The 19685-nt window shown below is 34.1% G+C and overlaps 1 protein-coding gene across 11 annotated transcripts in view; it reads right to left on the bottom strand.

The window, feature by feature from the left end:
• CCDC18 (coiled-coil domain containing 18) overlaps positions 1-19685 on the bottom strand; it is a 200237-nt gene that overhangs the window by 99271 nt on the left and 81281 nt on the right. For 7 of the 11 annotated variants that reach the window (XM_073234287.1, XM_017650002.3, XM_073234290.1 and 4 more), the window contains 3 exons: positions 18713-18936; positions 17418-17528; positions 16830-16961 (listed from right to left, as the gene is read on the bottom strand). In XM_073234287.1, coding sequence (XP_073090388.1) covers positions 16830-16961; positions 17418-17528; positions 18713-18936 — 467 coding nt within the window. The remainder of the gene's footprint in view (positions 1-16829; positions 16962-17417; positions 17529-18712; positions 18937-19685) is intronic. The other 4 variants (XM_073234289.1, XM_017649997.3, XM_073234291.1 and 1 more) reach the window with 2 other exon arrangements.

Genomic DNA, 19685 nt, shown 5'->3' with positions numbered 1-19685 from the left:
AATTTTTTATAACATTTCAAATATTTAGGAAAAAATATAATACATGTTAAATTACTACTAAAATTATATGGATTTTTGCATTTTGCCAAATTTCCTTCAGTTTACCATCTTTTAGAAAGCAATGAAATCACACACTGACATGTTATCCCTTTCATCCCTCATTAATACTATGCTGAAATTGATCAGTATCATTCTCTGGAGTGATTCATTCTCATACCTGTTTTTTGTGCTTTTACTACAGAAGTAGATCCATGAATAATGTGTAATGCATTTTTCTGTTTTAAAAATTTACAAACAGGTATTAACACTTCTGCAAGTTTTAGCAGCTTGGTTTTTTTACTCAATATTGTTTTATATATTTATCCATGGGTATTTATCCTTATATTCATATGTGGATTTATTCATTAAATTTTATGACAGTATAGTATTTCACGATAACAACAAATTAGTTTGTCTACTCTTCTACTCAATAACAACTAGATATTCTATATTTTCACCATTATGACAATGCTACAAACATTGTACATGTCTCTTTATGTATATGTAATAAAGTTTCTTTAGAAAAGACCACCTAGAGTAGATTTTCTGATTGTAGGATATGCACATTAGACATTTCTCTTCAAAATGAATTAAAACTTATACTTTCATTAGAAATATACAATGAAACTCCCTACAAATCCACCAATTGGAGTTATTAAACTGTCAAACTTCTGTGAAGACAAAAAAATATTGACATGTGTATATGTATACATATGATATATACACACAAGTATAAAAATTACATATATGACATACATCATACATATAAAAATAAGGCAGCATAAGATTAACTAGAAAATATTACAGCCAAGGAATTCTGCAATGAAAACACTGAAATTAAAACAATTAGGTGAAAATAATCAAGTAACATCAAAATTAGAAGAACAGAAATAAAAAGAATTGAAGTGGACAGAGCTTAAGGAACCTGTTGGATACCAGCAAGCACACCAATATGTGCATCATGGGAGTCCAAGAAAGAGATAATAAAGAAAAAGGGACATAATGAATAAATGAAGCAACAATAATTGAAAACATTCTAAATTTGATAAAAGACATGTATATAAATATCGAAGAATCTCAGCTAAAACCAAATAAGATAAACTCAAAAGAGACCCATACAAAGACCCATTATAATCAAACTTTCAAAAGGCAAAGAGAAAGCAGTTAGAAATAAGTGAATTATCACATACAAATGATTCTCAGTAAGATTACAAGCAGATTTCTCATCAAACATTGGAAGCCAGAAGCCAGTGGACTGACATATTCAAAAGAAAAAAAAAACTGTCTACCAAAAATCCTACACCCAGCAAAACTGCCCTTCAAAAGTGAAGGAGAAATTAAGATATTCCCAGGTAAATAAAAGCTGAAGGAGTCTGTGACCAGTAGATATCCCTGTCAAAAATGCCAAGGGAGTTCTACAATGGGAAAGAAAGGACACTAGACAGTAACTTCAAGTTGTATGGAGAAACAAAGATCTCAGTAAAGATAAATACATGGGTAATTATAAAAGCTAGTACTATTATGACAATGGTTTGTACTGTACTTCTTATTTTCTACATGATTTAAGAGACTAATAGATTTTTTAAGAAGTTATCAGTGCAATGGGAGGAAAGATGATGGCATTTAGAAGAGGTTGAAATATCCTCCCAAAACTACATATAACATGAAAACACAGCATATACAACTAATCCTGAAAGAGTGACCAGAAGGAAACTGCAAAAGATGGATTACATCTGGGGAAAATTGAAGATCTCATGGAAAAGGGTAAAGTAGCAAAACTGCAATCCAGTGGGACCCAAGCCATCCCCACACCCCAGCTCACAGGAAAGAGGAAGAGAAACAGAGCAGGGAGGGAGTAGAAGCCCAGGACTGCTAAATACCCAGCCCTGGAGATCTACCCCAAAAAAAGAACCCACATTGCATGGTGGTCTGGAGATTAGAGGGGATGAAAAGCAGGGACAAGCAGACTACTTGGAAAGACTATGATTCCAGCCACTTGTGGAGAACAGGAACTCAAACCAGTCACTCTGGGACAAAAAAAAAAGGTGGGGGCTTTGAGAGACTTCTCAACAATGAGAGGGGTGCTAAAGGGCCAAGGATTACACAGAGCTTGCTGCTCAAGAGAAGGGACAGGTGGACAAAATCATCCCGGCATTCAGCCCAGCAGGTTGGAAACTTTCAGGAGTTTCAGGTGCTCCATCCCCCTGGATGGCAATACAGCCCCAAGGCCCTCACTGTGATATGCATCCTGCTGCTCCTTCCTCCCAGCAGGCACTAGTTTACAAACCAGCTGCCTCTACCATTGTGCTGAGCCAGCTGGAGGGCAGCCCTGCCTACAGCAGCTACAGAGGCATAATGCAGAATCTGCTCACTGTGTGTTCAGCTCACTGGCGCCAGCAGTGGAGGATGGCAATGAGGCCAGGAAGCAGGAAAGAGCTGGAAGGCACTGGTGTCACTTGCTTGCTACCCCCACCATTGCTCCAGGCCAGCTGGAGCACAGCCTGGCCTACGGCAGCTACAGGGATGTAACGCAGAGGCTGCTCCCTGTGTGCTCAGCTCACTGGTGCTGGCAGTGGAGACAGGCAATGCAAACACAAAGCAGGAAGGAGCTGTTTCCTCCTGGCAAGCACTGGAGCCACTTGCTTGCAACCCTCATCATCGATCCAGGCCAACCAGAGGGCAGCTTCACCTATGACACCTACAGTGGCTTAACGCAGAGGCTGCTCGTTGTGTGTGTTCAGCCCACTGGCCCAGGGAGTGGAGGCAGGCACTGCTGCAGGAAACAGAAAAGATCTCTGTCCTCCAGGCAACCCCCGCCATTGCTCCAGGCCAGCCAGAGGGCAGCCCCGCCTATGGCAGCTACAGGGGCTTAATATAGATGCTGCTCCCTGCGTGCTTGAACCACTGGCCCTGCAGTGGAGGCAGGCACTGCAGTGGGGAAACAGGGAAGAGCTCTTTCCCCCCGGCAGGCACTGCTCTCCTGCGACCCCTGCCATTGCTCCAGGAGCCAGGCAGTTCTGGAGAGTAGAGATTCATGGCACTAGAGGGTACTGCCTACACAAAGTTTCCATTCCATAGTCTCAAGTAGCAATGAAATGTCAAAAGAACATTGCTCAAGCCAAAATCCCTTAAACACCAGAAAGAGGGCTCAGTGAAACTGACATTACCAATCTTCTTGATAAAGATTTCAAAATAAAAATCACAAACAGCTACAAAAAAATATTCAACATCCCATGAATGAATTTACGACAGAGATAGAGACTCTGAAAAATAAAGTGGCTGAAATGAAAGATACAAGGAAGAATTTAAAATCAGATTAGAAGAGGTAGAGGAGATGGACAATGGAATAGAAATAGAAATTAGAGAACAGGAATACAAAAAAGCTAATGCAGAGAGAGAGAAAAAAGGACCTCTAGGAATGAAAGAATATTAAGAGAACTGTGTGACCAATCAAAATGCAACAATATTTGCATGATAGGGGTCCAGAAGAAGAGAGGGAAAAGGGGATAGAAAGTGTCTTTGAGGGAATAATTGCTGAAAATTTCCCCAGTGTGGGGAAGAAGATAGTCTCTCAGCAATGGAAGTGCACAAATCACCCAAAAAAAGGGACCCAAAGAAGACAACACCAAGACATATAAAAATTAAAATGATAAGGATCAAGGACAAGGATAGAGTATTAAAAGCAGCCAGAGAGACAAAAAAAGATCACAAACAAAGGAAAAGCCATCAGGCTATCATCAGACTTCTCAGCAGAAACCTAACAGACCAGAAGGGAACGGCACAATATATTTAATATAATGAAACAGGAGGGCCTCCAACTAAGAATACTCTACCCAGCAACATTATCATTTAAATTTGAAGGAGGGATTTAAAGTTTCCAGATAAGGAAAAGTTGAGGAGATTTACCTCCACAAACCATCATCTCTACAGTGTATTTTAAAGGGACTGCTCTAGATGGAAGTGCTCCTAAGGCTAAATAGCTATCACCAGAAAAAATAAAACCACAGTAAAGGAAGCAGACCAATTAATTACTAAGCAAGGCAAAATTAAATCAGATACCCAAAAAGTCAGTGAAAGGATACACAAAGAATACAGAATAGGATACCTAACATATAGAGGAGGAGGAAGAAAAAGAGGTGGGGAGTGGGTAAGAACCTTTAGATTGTGTTTGTAATACTACAATAAGCAAGTTAACTTGGACTTTAAGACAGTAAGGAAGCTGCCCTCGAATCATAGGTAACCATGAATTTAAACCCTGCAATGGCAATAAGTTCATCTCTATCAAAAATCACCCTAAATGTAAATGGACTGAAGGCACGAATCAAAGGACAAAGAGTTACAGAATGGATAAAAAAGCAAGAACCATCAATATGCTGCTATAAGAGAGTCACTTCAAACCTAAAGACACACACAGACTACAAGAGAAGGAATGGAAAAAGATATTTCATGCAAATAATAGGGAGAAAAAAGCAGGAGTTGCAGCACTTGTATCACATAAAATAGACCTCAAAACAAAGAAAGTACTAAGAGACAAATAAGGACATTATGTAACAATAAAGGGGTCAGTCCAACAAGAGGATATATAACCATTATAAATATCTATGCACCCAACATAGGAGCACCCAAATATGTGAAACAAATACTAACAGAATTAAAGGGGGAAACAGAATGCAATACATTCATTTTAGGAGACTTCAACACACTGCTCACTCCAAAGGAAAGATTAACCATACAGAAAATAATTAAGGAGAGAGAGGCACCGAACAACACATTAGAACAGATGGGCTTAATGAACATCTACAGAACACTCTACCCAAAAGCAACAGGATACACATTCTTCTCAAGTGCACATGGAACATTTTCCAGAATAGACCACATACTAGGCCACAAAAAGAGCCTCAGCAAATTCAAAAAGACTGAAATTGTACCAACCAACTTCTCAGGTCACAAAGGTATGAAACTAGAAATTTATTGTGCAAAGAAAACAAAAAAGCCCCAAAAAACATGCTCCTAAATAATCAATAGATCAAAGACCAAATAAAAACAGAGATCAAGCAATATGTGGAGACAAATGAAAACAACAGCTCAACACCCCAACTTCTGTGGGATGCAGTGAAGGAAGTCCTAAGAAGAAATTACATAGCAATACAGGTCTATCTAAACAAAGAAGAACAATCCCACATGAACACTCTAAACTCACAATTAATGAAACTAGTAAAAGAAGAACAAATGAGGCTCATAGTCAGTAGAAGGGACATAATAAAGATCAGAGAAAAGAAATTAAAATTGAGAAGAATAAAACAATAGAAAGAATAAATGAAATCAGGAACTTCTCTGAAAAAATAAACAAAACAGATAAACCACTAGCCAGACTTATCAAGAAAAAAAGAGAATCTACACAAACAGAATCAGAAATGAGAGTAAAGAAAAATCACTACGGACACCACAGAAATACAAAGAATTACGAGAGAATACTATGATAATTATATGCTAACCAATTGGAAAAGCTAGAAGAAATGGACAACGTTCTAGAAAAATACAACCTTCCAAGACAGACCCAGGAAGGAACAGAAATTCTGAACAGACCAATTATCAGCAATGAAATTGAATTGATAATCAAAAAACTACATAAGAACAAAACCTGAGGATCAGATGGCTTAACCCCTCAATTTTATCAAACTTTTAGAGAAGATTTAATATCTGTCCTCCTTAAACTGTCCAAAAAAGTAGAAGAGGAGGGAATACACCCAAACTCATTTTATGAGGCCAGCATCACTCTAATACCAAAAAGAAAATTACAGACCAATATCCTTGATGAACATAGATACAAAAATCCTCAGCAAAATACTAGCAAACTGACTTCAAAAATACATAAAAAAGACAAATCCATCATGATCAAGTGGGATTTATTCCAGCGATGCAAGGATGGTACAATATTAAAAATCCATCAACATCATACACCAGACTAACAAAATGAAGGACAAAAATTACATGATCATCTCAATAGATGCTGAAAAGGCATTTGACAAAACTCAACATCCATTCATGATAAAATCTCTCAATCAAATGGGCATAGAGGTCAAGTAACTCAATATAAAAAAGGCCATATATGACAAACCCACAGCCAACATCATACTTAACTTTGAAAAGCTGAAAGCTTTTCCTCCAAGATAAGGAACAAGATAAGGATGCCTACTCTTCGCTCTTTCATTCAACATAGTACTGGAGGTCCTAGCCACAGGAATCAGACAAGAAAAAGAAATAAAAGGTATCCAGATTGGTAAGGAAGAAGATAAACTGTCACTGTTTGCAGATGACATGATAATTCACATAAAAACTCCTAAAGAATCCATTCCAAAACTACTAGAACTAGTAACTTAATTCAGCAACATTGCAAGATACAAAATTAATACACAGAAATCTGTTGCATTCCTATAAACTAACAATGAACAGGCAGAAAAACAAATCAGTATAAAATTCCATTTACAATTGCATCTAAAATAATTAAATACCTAGGACTAAACCTAACCAAGGAGGTGAAAGACCTATACCTGGAAACTACAAGACACTCATGAGAGAAATTAAAGAAGATACCAATAAATGGAAATACATCCCGGGCTCATGGAAAGGAACAATTAATATTGTCAAAATGGCATCCTGACTAAAGCAATCTACAGATTCAATGCAATTTCTGTCAAAATATAAAATTCTTCAACAAACCTGAACAAATAGTTCTAAAATTGATACAGAACCACAAAAGACCCTGAATACCCAAAGCAATCCTGAGAAGGGAGAACAAAACTGGGGGGATTAGGCTCCCCTACTTCAAGTTCTACTACAAAACCACGGTAATCAAGAAAATTTGGTACTGGCACAAGAACAAATGCATACATCAATGGAATAGAATAGAGAGTGCAGATACAAACCCACACAAATACAGTCAATTAATATACAATAAAGGAACCATGGATATACAATGGGGGAATGACAGCCTCTTCAACAACCAGTGTTGGCAAAATTGGACAGCTATATGTTAGAGAATGGAACTAGATTATTGTATAACTCCATACACAAAAGTAAACTCAAAATGGATCAAGGACCTGAACGTAAGTTATGAAACCATAATAAAAATTGAGACGAATAAAACAATATGTCATGAAAAAATAAAACTCTTAGAAGAAAACACAGGGAAAAATATCTTGAATATAAACATGAGCAACTTTTTCCTGAACACATCTCCTCATGCAAGGGAAACAAAAGCAAAACTGAACAAATGGGACTAAATCAAACTAAAAGCTTCCATACAGCAAAGGACACCATTAGCACAACAAAAAGGCATTCTACAGTATTGGAGAATATATTCATAAATGACATATACAATAATGGGTTAACATCCAAAATATATAGATACATGCCTCGACACCCAAAAGCAGATAACCCAATTAAAAAATGGGCAGAAGATCTGAACAGACACTTCGCCAAAGAAATTCAGATGGCCAACAAACACATGAAAATATGCTCCACATCACTAATCATCAGGGAAATGCAAATCAAAACCACAATGAGATATCATCACCCCACACCAGTTAGGATGGCCAACATCCAAAAGACAAGAAACAACTAATGCTGGCAAGAATGCAGAGAAAGGGGAACACTTCTACACTGTTACGTGAATATAAATTAGTTCAATTGTAGAAAGCAGTATGGAGGTTCCTCAAAAAACTCACAATAGAAATACCATTTGACCCAGGAATTCCACTCCTAGGAATTTACCCTAAGAATGTAGCAGCCCAGTTTGGAAAAGACAGATGTGCCCCTATGTTTATCGCAGCACTATTTACAATAGCCAAGAAATGGGAACAACCTAAGTGTTGATCAGTAGATGAGTGGATAAAGAAGATGTGGTACATATACACAATGGAATATTAACCAGCCATAAGAAGAAAACAAATCCTACCATTTGCATCAACAAGCATGGAGCTAGAGGGTATTATGCTCACTGAGATAAGCCAGGCGGAGAAAGACAAGTATCAAATGATTTCACTCATATGTGGAGTATAAGAACAAAGCAAAACTGAAGGAGCAAAACAGCAGCAGACTCACAGACTCCAAGACGGGACTAGTGTTTACCATAGGGAAAGGAGGTGCAGAGGGCAGGAGGAGAGGGAAGAGGAAGGGGATTAAGGGTACTATGATTAGCATACATAGAGTAGGGGGGGCACAGGGAATGCAGCAATAGCACAGAGAAGACAAACTGTGACTCTATAGCATCTTACTATGCTGATGGACAGTTATTGCAAAGGGGCATGTGCGGGGGACTTGATAATATGGGTGAATGTAGTAACCATAATGTTGCTCATGTAAAACCTTCATAAGAATGTGTATCAATGATAACTTAATAAAAAAGAAGTTGTTAGTGTAAAAGTCAGTATTATTGTAACTTAAGATTGTCATTTCAAACTTCTTTTTCACCTATATTAATGAACTAAAGCATTTGAAAGAATTAGTTTATGTTTTATATACTAAGTATATAATGTATAAAGATGTAATTTTGTGACATTAACAACAGAAAGAGGTGGAGATGGAGCTATAAGGAACAGTTTTTGTATGTTACTGAAGTTAAACTGGCATAAATTCAAATTAAAATGGTATAACTTTAGGATGTTAAATATAATTCCCATTGTTCCCACAAAGGAAATAGCTTTAGAATGTACACAGAAGGAAATGAAACATGAATTTCAAAATTTCACTATAAAAAATCAACTAAACTCAAAAGAAGATGGTAATGTAGGAAATTAGGGATACAGAGCTCTAAAGCATATAGAAAAATATCATGATGACAGAAGTCCCTCCCTGTTGGAAATGAAATGTAAATGGTTAAACTGTGCAATCAAAAGACAGAGACTGGCAGAATGCATAAATACACATGAGCCAACTATATGTTGTCTACTAGAGATTCGTTTGAGATCCAAAGACACAAACAGGTTGAAAGTGAAAGGATGGAAAAACATATTTCAATGGAAATAGAGAGCAGGGGTAGCTATGAAAATTTCAGACATGATAGACTTTAAATCAAAAAAGATCATGAGACAAGGAAGGACATTATATATTAACAAAAGGTTCAATACAGCAATAAGATAAAACAATTATAAACAGAAATAAATACTTGTATATATGGTCAAATGATTTTTGACAAGGATGCCAAGACTATTCAGTGGGGGAAAGGCCAAAGGCCAGTCTTTTCAACAAACAGTGCTGAGAAAACTCGATATCCACATGGAAAAGAATGAAATTGAACCCTTACCTAGGAAAATCAACTCAAACTGGATCAGGGGCCTAAATGTAAGACCTAAAACAATAAAATGTTTTAGAAGGAAACAAGACAAAAGCTTCCCAACACTGGATTTGGCAACAATTTCTTAGATATGACACCATGGGCATAGGGAATAAAAGAAAAAATAAACTGGACTTCATGAAAATTTTTAAATTTTGTGCATCCAAAGACACTCTGAACACAGTAAAAAGGCAATCCACAAAATGGAAGAAAATATTTGTATATCATATACTTGATAAGGTATTCATATCCAAAATACATAGAGAATTCCTAAAACTCAATAAAAACAAACAGCCCTATTTAAAAATGAACCAAGGATTTGAACAGGCATTTCTCCTAAGAAGCACATGAAACCATTCTAAACATCACTGATCATTAAGAGATGCAAATCAAAACTACAATGAGATACTACTTTATACTCATTTGGATGGCTACTATCAAAAAAACAAAAAACAAGTGATTACAAGGATGTACAGAAACTGGAATATTTGTGTGCTGTTGTTGGTGGGAATGTAAAATGGTAGAGCCACTGTGGTAAACAGTATGGCTGTTCTCCCAAAATTTAAGAATAGATTCACCATATGATCAGCAACCCCACTTCTGGATGTATACTTAAAAGAATTAAAAGTAGGGTCTCAAAGAGGTATTTGTACACCCTCATAATCATAGCAGCATTATTCACAATAGCTATTATATGGAAGCAAACCAAATGTCCATTGACAAATAGATAAGCAAAATGTGATATAAATATATGGAATACTATTCAGCCTTATAAAGGAAGAAAATTCTGCAATATGCTAAAACATGGATAAACCTTAAGGACATTATGCTAAGTGATAAGCCAGTCACAAAATGACAAATACTGTATATGATTCCACTTAATATGAGATGCTTAGAGTAGTCAAAATCATACAGAAAGTAGAATGGTAATAGCTACAGGGAGGAGAGAATATGGAGTTTTTTAATGGGTATACAGTTTCATTTCTACAAGATGAAAAAAGTTATAGGGATGAATGGTGGTGAAGGTTGCACACAAATGTGAATGTATTTAATACCACTGAGCTGTAAAAATGGTTAAGATGATAAATTTTGTTATGTGTATTTTACTGCCAAAAAAAAGCTAAAGAATGCTAAATAACTTAAGGATCATTTCCTAAAACATGAATGTATTGAAAAAGTTTCCTGACTAAACTAGATTAAATTACATTATAATCACATTTTCATGGAAGCTGATCCATGAATTATCAGGGAGACCTTTGACAAACTTATGCCAATTCTCTGCAGTAGCTCAATATTTGAGCTATCAGATATATCTTCCTAAAATTTCTGCCACTCTCAGATTGTATAACAATACACTAAAATATGGAAAAATGGCTTTGCAATAAAGTTTACTGAATATTAATTACAATTCTGAAAAAGAGAAAATAACTCAAATAGCAGCCATTTTGTGACATGAAGCTATTAAAAATTATCTTTCCTTGGGAGGGTAAGGGGATTAAGGAGCACTGTAATTTGTAATCACAATATAGGCAGGGTGAGGGGAAGGCAGGTAATGACTCTATAGCATCTTACTATGCTGATAGTGACTGCAATGGGGTGCAGGGGAGGACTTGATAATATAGGTGAATGCTGAAACCACAATGTTGTTCACATGAACCTTCTCCATAAGACTGTGTATTAATAATCAAAAAATTAAGTAAAATTGTAAAATGTTTACTTTATGTATGTGTATGTTTGTGGTTCTGTGTACTATAGACAAGTATGCCAAAGATGAAGTTGGCCTGAAAGATATAAACTAAGATTGTAACAATGATTCAATGATGGTAGGCCTTTTAAAACTTAGTTTATATTCATTTATTTGGTATATGGTTCTGAGTTTTTTAACACGTGTGGATTCATGAAACTCCTACCACAATCAGGATACAGAACAGCTCCTTCACTCTCAAAATTCTTCAGGTTAATACTTTGTAGTCAAATTCTCTAACTTCCCCAACACCTGGCAACTGATGAACTGCCCTCTATCCTATAGCTTTTGACATTTTTGAATATGTCATAGAAATGAACTGAATAGTGCACAGCATTTCAAAATTGGCTTCTTCTCCTTAGCATAATGTTTTGGAGATTTACCCATGTTTTTCCCTGTATCAGTAAATAGTTTCCTCTTGTTACTGAATAGTATTTCATTTTATTAAAGTACCACAGTTCATTTATCCATTCACCCACTGAAAGACATTGGGTTGTTTCCAGTTTTTGGAGATTATGAAAAATGTTACTATTAACATTTGTAGTAGGTTTTAGTATAAACATAAGTTTTCATTTCTCTAGAATAAATATCTAGAATAAATATCTAGAGAAATATCATTTCTCTAGAATAAAAATTGCTGGGTCATATATTAGATGTATATTTAACTTTATAGGGACACACCAAGTTGTTTTCCACTGTTATATTATTTTGTATTTCCACCAGCAATACATGGTAATTCTGGTTGTTTTGCATCCTGGGCAGCGTTTGCTACTTGTCAGATCTTTTCTCTCTGGTCTTTCTTTTAGTATTCCAATAGGAATATTGTGGTATTTCACTGTGCTTTTCATTTGCATTTCTTTAATAACTAATAATGTTCAACATATTTTCAGATGTTTATTTGTCACCTGCATATCTTTTTTTGTCTGTTCAGAGTTTTGTCCATCTTAAGGTTATGAAGACTTTCTCCTATATTTTCTTCTAAGAGTTTTATAGTTTTATATTTAAATCTGATTTACTTTGAATTAATTTCTATATTAGGTATACACTGCAGTCCAATCTTTTTTCATATGGATGTCCAATTGTCCCAGCACCATTTGCTGAAGCACTTGTCTTTCTCCATCCTGAACTGGATTTGCACCTTTGTTAAAAATCAGTTGACCCTATTTGCTGGGTCTATTTCTATACTCAATATTTTGTTCCTTACATCTCTCCCTCTTACTATTTTGCTAATACCTGTCTTATTTATTGTAACATTAGAGTAAGTCTTAAAATAAGGTACTATCATACTTGTCTTTTGCTATTCTAGTTTCTTTGCCTTTCCATTATAAAACTTAAAATAAGCTATCTATGAATATAAAAAATTTACTAGGATTTCAACTGGAAATGCATTAAATCCTAAGGTGAATTGACATCCTAAATATACTGAGCCTTCCAATCCACAGAAATGGTATTTCTTTCCATTTATTTAGGTCTTCTTTGATCTCTTCAACACTTTATAGTTTTTAGCATATATATATTCATTCCACATATTGTGATATTTATATCTATGTATTATATTTTTACAGCTATTATAAATAGTATTATTTAAAATTTTTTAGCTTCCAATTGTTCTGTTGCTACTATATATAAATACAAAGATTTTTGGATATTAACCTTGAATCCTGTGAACTTGCTCATTAGTTTTAGGTGATTTTTGTAGATTCTTTGGGATTTTCTACACAGATAATTCTGTTTTCTGAAAACAGAAATAGCATTGTTTCATTCCAATCCAAATGCCTTTTGCTTCTTTTGGGCTTTGAAGAGGGGTGATGAGAGCATATTTTTTTGCCTTGTTTCTAATCTTAGAGGGAAAGTATTTAGTATCTCCCCAGTAAGATAATAAATATAGGGTTTGTTTTGTTTTGTTTTTGGCATATGCCCTTTGTCAGGTTGATGAAATTTCCTTCTGTTCCTAAGTTAGCTGAGAGTTTTTACCACGAGAAAATGTTGAATTTAGTCAAATGCTTTTTCTGCATCTACTAAGATGATTATGTGGGGAATTTTTGGTCTGTTAATATGGTAGATTACATTGTTTTCTTTCTGAATGTTGAAGCAGCCTTCCATTCCCAGGATAAACCCCACATATTTATGTTTTCGTGTGTGTGTGTGTGTGTGTGTGTGTAGAATTTGATTTGCTAACATCTTGTTGAATGTTTTTGCTTCAATGTTCATGAGATATTAGTAGCAGTCTATGTTTCTTTTCTGGTACTTTCTGTCTCATTTGGTATCATGGTAATGCTAGTCTCATCAAATGAGTTCGGAAGTAATCCTTCCTCTTCTGTATTCTGGAAGAGATTGTGTAGGACTGTTGTTATTAGTTTTTTAAAATGTTTGTAAGAATTTAACAGTGAAACCATTTGGGCCTCGAATTTTCTTTTTTGGAAAGTTTTTAAACTATGAACACAACTTACTTAATATATGTAGAACCACTTAGGATACCTATTTCTTCTTGAGTATTATTAGTTTGTCTTTTTGAGGAACTGACTTATTTCATATCAGTTGTCAAATTAATGTGCACAGAATTGTTTGTAGTATTCCTCTATTAACCTTTAATATCTGTGAGGGCTATAGAGATATACTCTTATTCATTCTGATTAATGTAATTTGTGTTTTCTCTTTTCTTCTTGGTCAGACTAACGAGAGGTTTAAAATTTTCTTGATCTTTTCAGAGAACCAGCTGTGGGCTTCACTAATTTTCTCTACTAATATATTCATTTCAAATTTTAATTCTTTTCAATTATGCTTTTTATTATTTCCATCTTTCCATTTCCTTTGGGTTGACTTTGCTCTCCTGCTAGTTTCTTAGGGTAGAACTTTAAATCATTGATTTTTCTTTATTTTCTTTTAATACCTCTCTTACTTATGAAGGGGTCTTGTACCAATATACCCATTAGTAGGTTGAAGATATCATAAGTCAAAAATGCATTTTATAACCTAACCTTCCCAACACTATAACTTAGCTTAGCCTACTTTAAACATGCTAAGAACACTTACATTTGCCTACAGCTGCAAAATCATCTGACACAGAGCCTATTTTATAATAAAGTACTGAAATTTCATGTAATTTATTTAACACTATACTGAAAGTGAAAAGCAACAGCTGTATGGGTACAGAACAGTTTCAAGTGCATCAGTTGTTTACCCTCATGATCACATGGCTGACGGAGCTGCGGCTTGCTGCTATCCAGCATCAGGAGAGTTTCCTACCACATATTGCTAGCCCAAGAAAAGACCAAAATTCAAATTCAAAGTAGAGTTTCTACTGAATATGTATCATTTTTCACTGTTGTAAAATCAAAAAATCATAAGTTGAACCATCATTAAGTCAGGGAGCATCTGTATACCCACTTAATGTTATATATTTCCAAGAACTGCTCTAGCTGCATTCCACAAATTTATGTTTTTTTAATTTTCATTCAAATGAAACTTTAAAGTATATTTATTTTCCCTTGAGACTTACTCTTTGACACATGGATTATTTAGGAGTGTGTTGTTAACTTCCAAGTATTTGGGGATTTTCCGGATATCTTTCTGTTAAAGGTTTCTAGCTTAACTCCCTTATCGTCAGAGAACATACTATTTATGGTTTCAAGTCTTTTAAATTTGATAAGGTTTATTTTATGATGTAGGGTATGGTATACCTTGGTGAATGCTTCGAGTGCACTGGAGAAGTATGTGTATTCCATTGTTGGTTGGAATATTCTGTAAATGTCAGTCAGGTTAAGCTGGTTGACTACTATTCAGGTGAGTTGTATATCCTCACTTAGACTATTTCACAGAAAAGAGTACTGTTGACATCTCCAGCTATAATTTTGGATAATTTCTTTCTCCTGTCAGACCTGTTCATTTTTGCCTCATGTATTTTGAAATTCTATTAGTTACATACACATTTAGGACTACTATGTCTTCTTGATGAATTGAGGCTTTTATCATTATGTAATATTCCTCTTTATCCCTGGAAACTTTTTTGCTCTTGAGTCTACTTTGTGCAATATTTATATAGCCACTCCAGCTTTGTTTTGATTGTTTGCCTGGTACATCTTCTTCAATCCTTCTATGTTTAAATTATCTACATCTTTATATTTAACATGGATTTTGTTAAACAAAATATTTTGTTTAATCCAATCTCATAATCTCAGTCTTTTATTTGGTGTGTTGAGAACATTTATATCTAAAGTAATATTTGATATGAATGGATTTAAGCAAGACTTTTCAGTTTTCTCTGCCTCCTCTGTTTTCATCCCTGTTTCCCCTTTCCAATTTTCCTTTAAATATATTTTTTCAGAATTCTATTTTGGTTTATCTATTGGCCTTTTTACTGTATCTTACAGTTTTTTAGTGGTTGTTCTAGGAAATTATATGTATTTAACATTTCCTGTTTACTCAGAATTAAGAATTCTCCGCTTGAAATGAAATATAGAAATTTTATAAGAATATAGGTCCCTGTACTCTTTTCCTCTTATACTGCAGTTGTCCAATGTAGCACATCAAAATATACTGAAAACCTTACTACAGTGCTATAAATTTTTTCTTTCAACTGACAGATTATCATAAAAATCTTCGGAGAAGAAAAGTAGTCTATTGTATTTAACCGAATATTTACTGTTTTCTTGCTCTTCATTCCTGAGGTTCATTCCAACTTTCCCACTGGTATTATTTCTCTTTTGCCTGAAGAACTTTCTTTAGTATTTATTTTAGAACAAGTCTGCTGGTGACAAACTCTAATTTGTCCTTCATCTAAGAATGTCTTTATATGTCCTAAAGAATATTTTTGCTGGACATAAAATTATAAGTCAACAGTTTTTCTCCTTCAGCACAAATAAAAGAAACATTGTTCTGTCTTCTACCCTTCATGCTTTTGTATGAGAAATCTGCAATAATTTTAATCTTTGTTTCTCTGCATGTAATGTGTTATTTCTCTCTGGCTGCTTTCAAGATTTTTTGTTTTTGTTTTCAGCAAGCATTTTAATGTGTCTAGAAGTGGTTTTCTTAGATTTTATCCTCTTTTAGCTTGTTGAATTTGTAAATTTATTTCCTTCACTAAATTTGCAACATTTTCAGTCATAATTCCTTCAAATATTTTTTGCACCTATCTCTCATTCTGTTCTCTGGAACTCTAATGACACGAATGTTAGACCTGCTATTGTCCTGTAGGTCCCTGAGAGTGTTCACCTTTTTCCAAATCTTTTTTCTTCCTTCTCTGTTGTTCAGACTGAATCATGTCTTTTGTTCTATATTTCAAGCTCATATTTTTTTCCCCTTGTTACCTCCATTCTGCTATTAAGTCACATTATCTGTTTTTTATTTAGTCTTGTATTTTCGGTCTCACAGCTTTGATTTTTACACTTTACTTTTAACCCAAGGGTAAGTGTCTACTCTCAATCTTCAAGGGATTGATATTTCTAGTGAAGAAGAGGCTACAGAATCATTCTTAGTTTGCTAATGTCAAAAAGCAATGATTAAAATGGAAATGGCAGGAGTACTATATAAGAAAGGATTGTAAAATGATCCAGAAGTAATGGACTCTAATTACAGTACTTGCCACTAACTTTTTTGTCTTTTTTTCTCATCTATTAAAGAAAAAAGAAAGTTGAGCCAGTAACACTTAAAGTTCTTTTCAGCATCACATTCTAAGTATACATTATATCTACTTGGAAAAATATAATATCTTACTTTTTCAATCTGCTTTTCCATTTCTTTATGCTGTTCAAGATGAATTTTTTTTGCCTTTTCAAAAGCTAAACAAATTTTCTCATGCTCTGTATTCATATTGGTTTCTAGACTTCTTATCTTTTCATTCCTTTCCTAGAATTACAAAAACACTTCAGAAGAAAATAATTGAGAACTAATTTTATATAAAAGTACATTAGTAAACCATTAGTCATTCTCTTTTCTTTATAGAATAGTAGTTACTATGTGAAACTTCAAAAATAGTTAATTATAAAAAAGACAAAATGGTTATTTAAAAAAATTGTATCAAAATCAGATTAAACTATTTTAAAAATGGAGAAGCATATCAAAGAAGTATTATTTCCTTCAATTTTACTAGAATAAACATAAGAAACATTAAATAATAACTTGCCATATAAGTTTATTAACTTAAAAGAAAGAAACAAAACATTAATAATCAGAAGAGTTTAACAGAACTTATACTTTCCCATTTGGCACATCTTACAATAATGATACTAAAACAAACATTCTGTCACAAATTAAGTGCCTTAATATCACAGTGAATTAGTAGTCAGAAAAAGTAATTTTTACCATAAGCTCTTGCTCTAGTTCTGCATTCTTTGCAGCAATAGAGGAATAAGCAACTATTTTTTCTTCCAGCTGTTTCTCTAGAGTTAAAAGCTGAGAACATTTCTTTGTCATCTAAAAATGCAATGAAATAAATAAAAAATATTTCTAAAAATTATTTTTAAAAATAAGTGACAGTTTAGGAGAAAAATACTGAAGGGAGGATCAGAGACATAACATAGCTTGTTCCATCTATGTAATACGTAAGTAATTTAATTCAAGCCCCTATGTCCAAGTAGGATTGCACCCTAACTCATTTCTTAAAAGTAGCTGTTAAAGACTGAAATTAGTATAATAAAATGTTAACAGTAATTATTTCTGGTGATGGAATTATCAATGATTAATTATCTTCTTTTTCCCTTTCTGTATTTTCAATAATACAGAAATATTTTCAGAACAGAAATATTTTCAACTGTGCTAATTTTATAATTTAAAAAGTTATTAATGTCTTACTTGACAATTTTCTAAGTAAGCTGATGGCTGCAGTTACAGACTGACTCAATTTCCCTTTCCGCTGTTTACATAAATTCCTATCCCAGCAATCTTTTCCTTAGTCTTGGCTACAGATTTTAAGATAAGAAATCAGACATTTAAAAAGTGTCCCCAGTGACAACTGCAGCTTCTGGTGTGAAGGTTAAGTATAACATACACATGAGGTCTTGGTCCAAAATTACCTAGTAAAACATTCCTGTTCTGACCTCAGTGGAAGTGAAGATCAAATATTCACAAAACATAATTATTCCCTTTTTCAGAATGTAATCCAAGCATATCTGTATCAGATTCATATGCAGTTGTTTAAAAATATATTCTTGGGCCTTATTTTGTATCTACTGAATCAGAATCACTGGAACAAGATCCAGAAATCTCCAAGTTTAACAGGGTTCCCATGTGGTTCTGCTGTTTGCTAAATTTGAAATCCTCTATTACCACTCCTTTTCTTCCAGTTACATAATCTAAATTCTATACTTGTAAATATGTGTTAGCTATATTAACTTACACTTCAGGAAATAATACAGTGTGATACAGTGTAAGTTCCACCAAATCTGAGACCTTTTAGCCACTAGAGTGTGTTTTCCTACTTTCATCATAAAATCCAAAGGTTTCCAAATACAAATTTAAAAGAACTTGTAATTTATACAATACCATTAATTTTTTTAAATGTGTAAATCGAGACTTACAATCTTTACAAAGCCCTATAACAACATTTCTTTTTCTTGTCTCAAAATTTAGTATATACGAACAGCTAAATTCAAGCTTACTTCACTTTCAAGTTTGCGAGAGTTTGAAGCTTTCTCTAGCAGCTCCTCTTGAATCAGCTGAAACTGACTAGTTCTTTGGGCCATATTAACTTTCAAATCAGAATTCTCAGCTTCTATTTGCACCAACTTTGTCCGTAGTTCTTCTATTCCAGAAGCAAGCTTTTGCCTTTCTTTTTCATATTGTTTGTTCACAGTATGTTGATTTTGACCTTTTATACTTCCTGCTAATAAACATATAAGGAAAATTGTTCATATAAAACTTAGAATAAGAACCTATTACAATTTGATTCAATCATAAAAAAGTTTAGTTTCTGATCTAAAGAAAACTAGAGCATGGAAAGTGAGACATACATTAAATGAAGACATATAATAAGTAAGGCACTTTCTATGAAATACATAATGAAATGGGAATAAGTTCTTCTGAATCACTTACTTTTCTAGATTCCTTCATACCAAAAAGATAATTCCTTTGTGCCAGAAAGAGTCTACTCTACCTTTAAAAATCCCATATATTGGACATAAATCATTGAAAAAAAATCATTGTTAAAAAAGCTGTCCTGTCTCCTTAAACTGAAGTTAATCATAAAATCCTTTTTGATAACTTGAGATCATTAAGAATATTTTGAAATACTGTATACAGATGCAGATTCAAAAGCTGATAACACTAATCCCTCCTTAGTCCAAATTAGATGAGTTCAATGATGTTTTTAAAACTACTGAGGGTTATCAGAGGCAGCGGTTTGAATTCACCCTTTCTCTATCATAAAAGTATACACTTACCCCCACCCCCAAGGCAATCAAGCTTACAGGAGGAGTGCTTTAAAGAGGTATAATACAGATGCCTGTGAGAACACACATAGATATGGAAACAAACAGACATACTATGCCTTCAAGAATTGGATAAGTAGTCCTTTCCCATCAATTCTCCATATCCCTATAATTTTACTTTCTAGGCCATCCATTCATCATTGGC

Source organism: Manis javanica, chromosome 4, assembly GCF_040802235.1.
Source record: "Manis javanica isolate MJ-LG chromosome 4, MJ_LKY, whole genome shotgun sequence".
Lineage (NCBI taxonomy): Eukaryota > Metazoa > Chordata > Mammalia > Pholidota > Manidae > Manis > Manis javanica.
The sequence above is the reverse complement of the archived record's forward strand: the minus strand, read 5'-3'. Positions and strand labels throughout refer to the sequence as shown.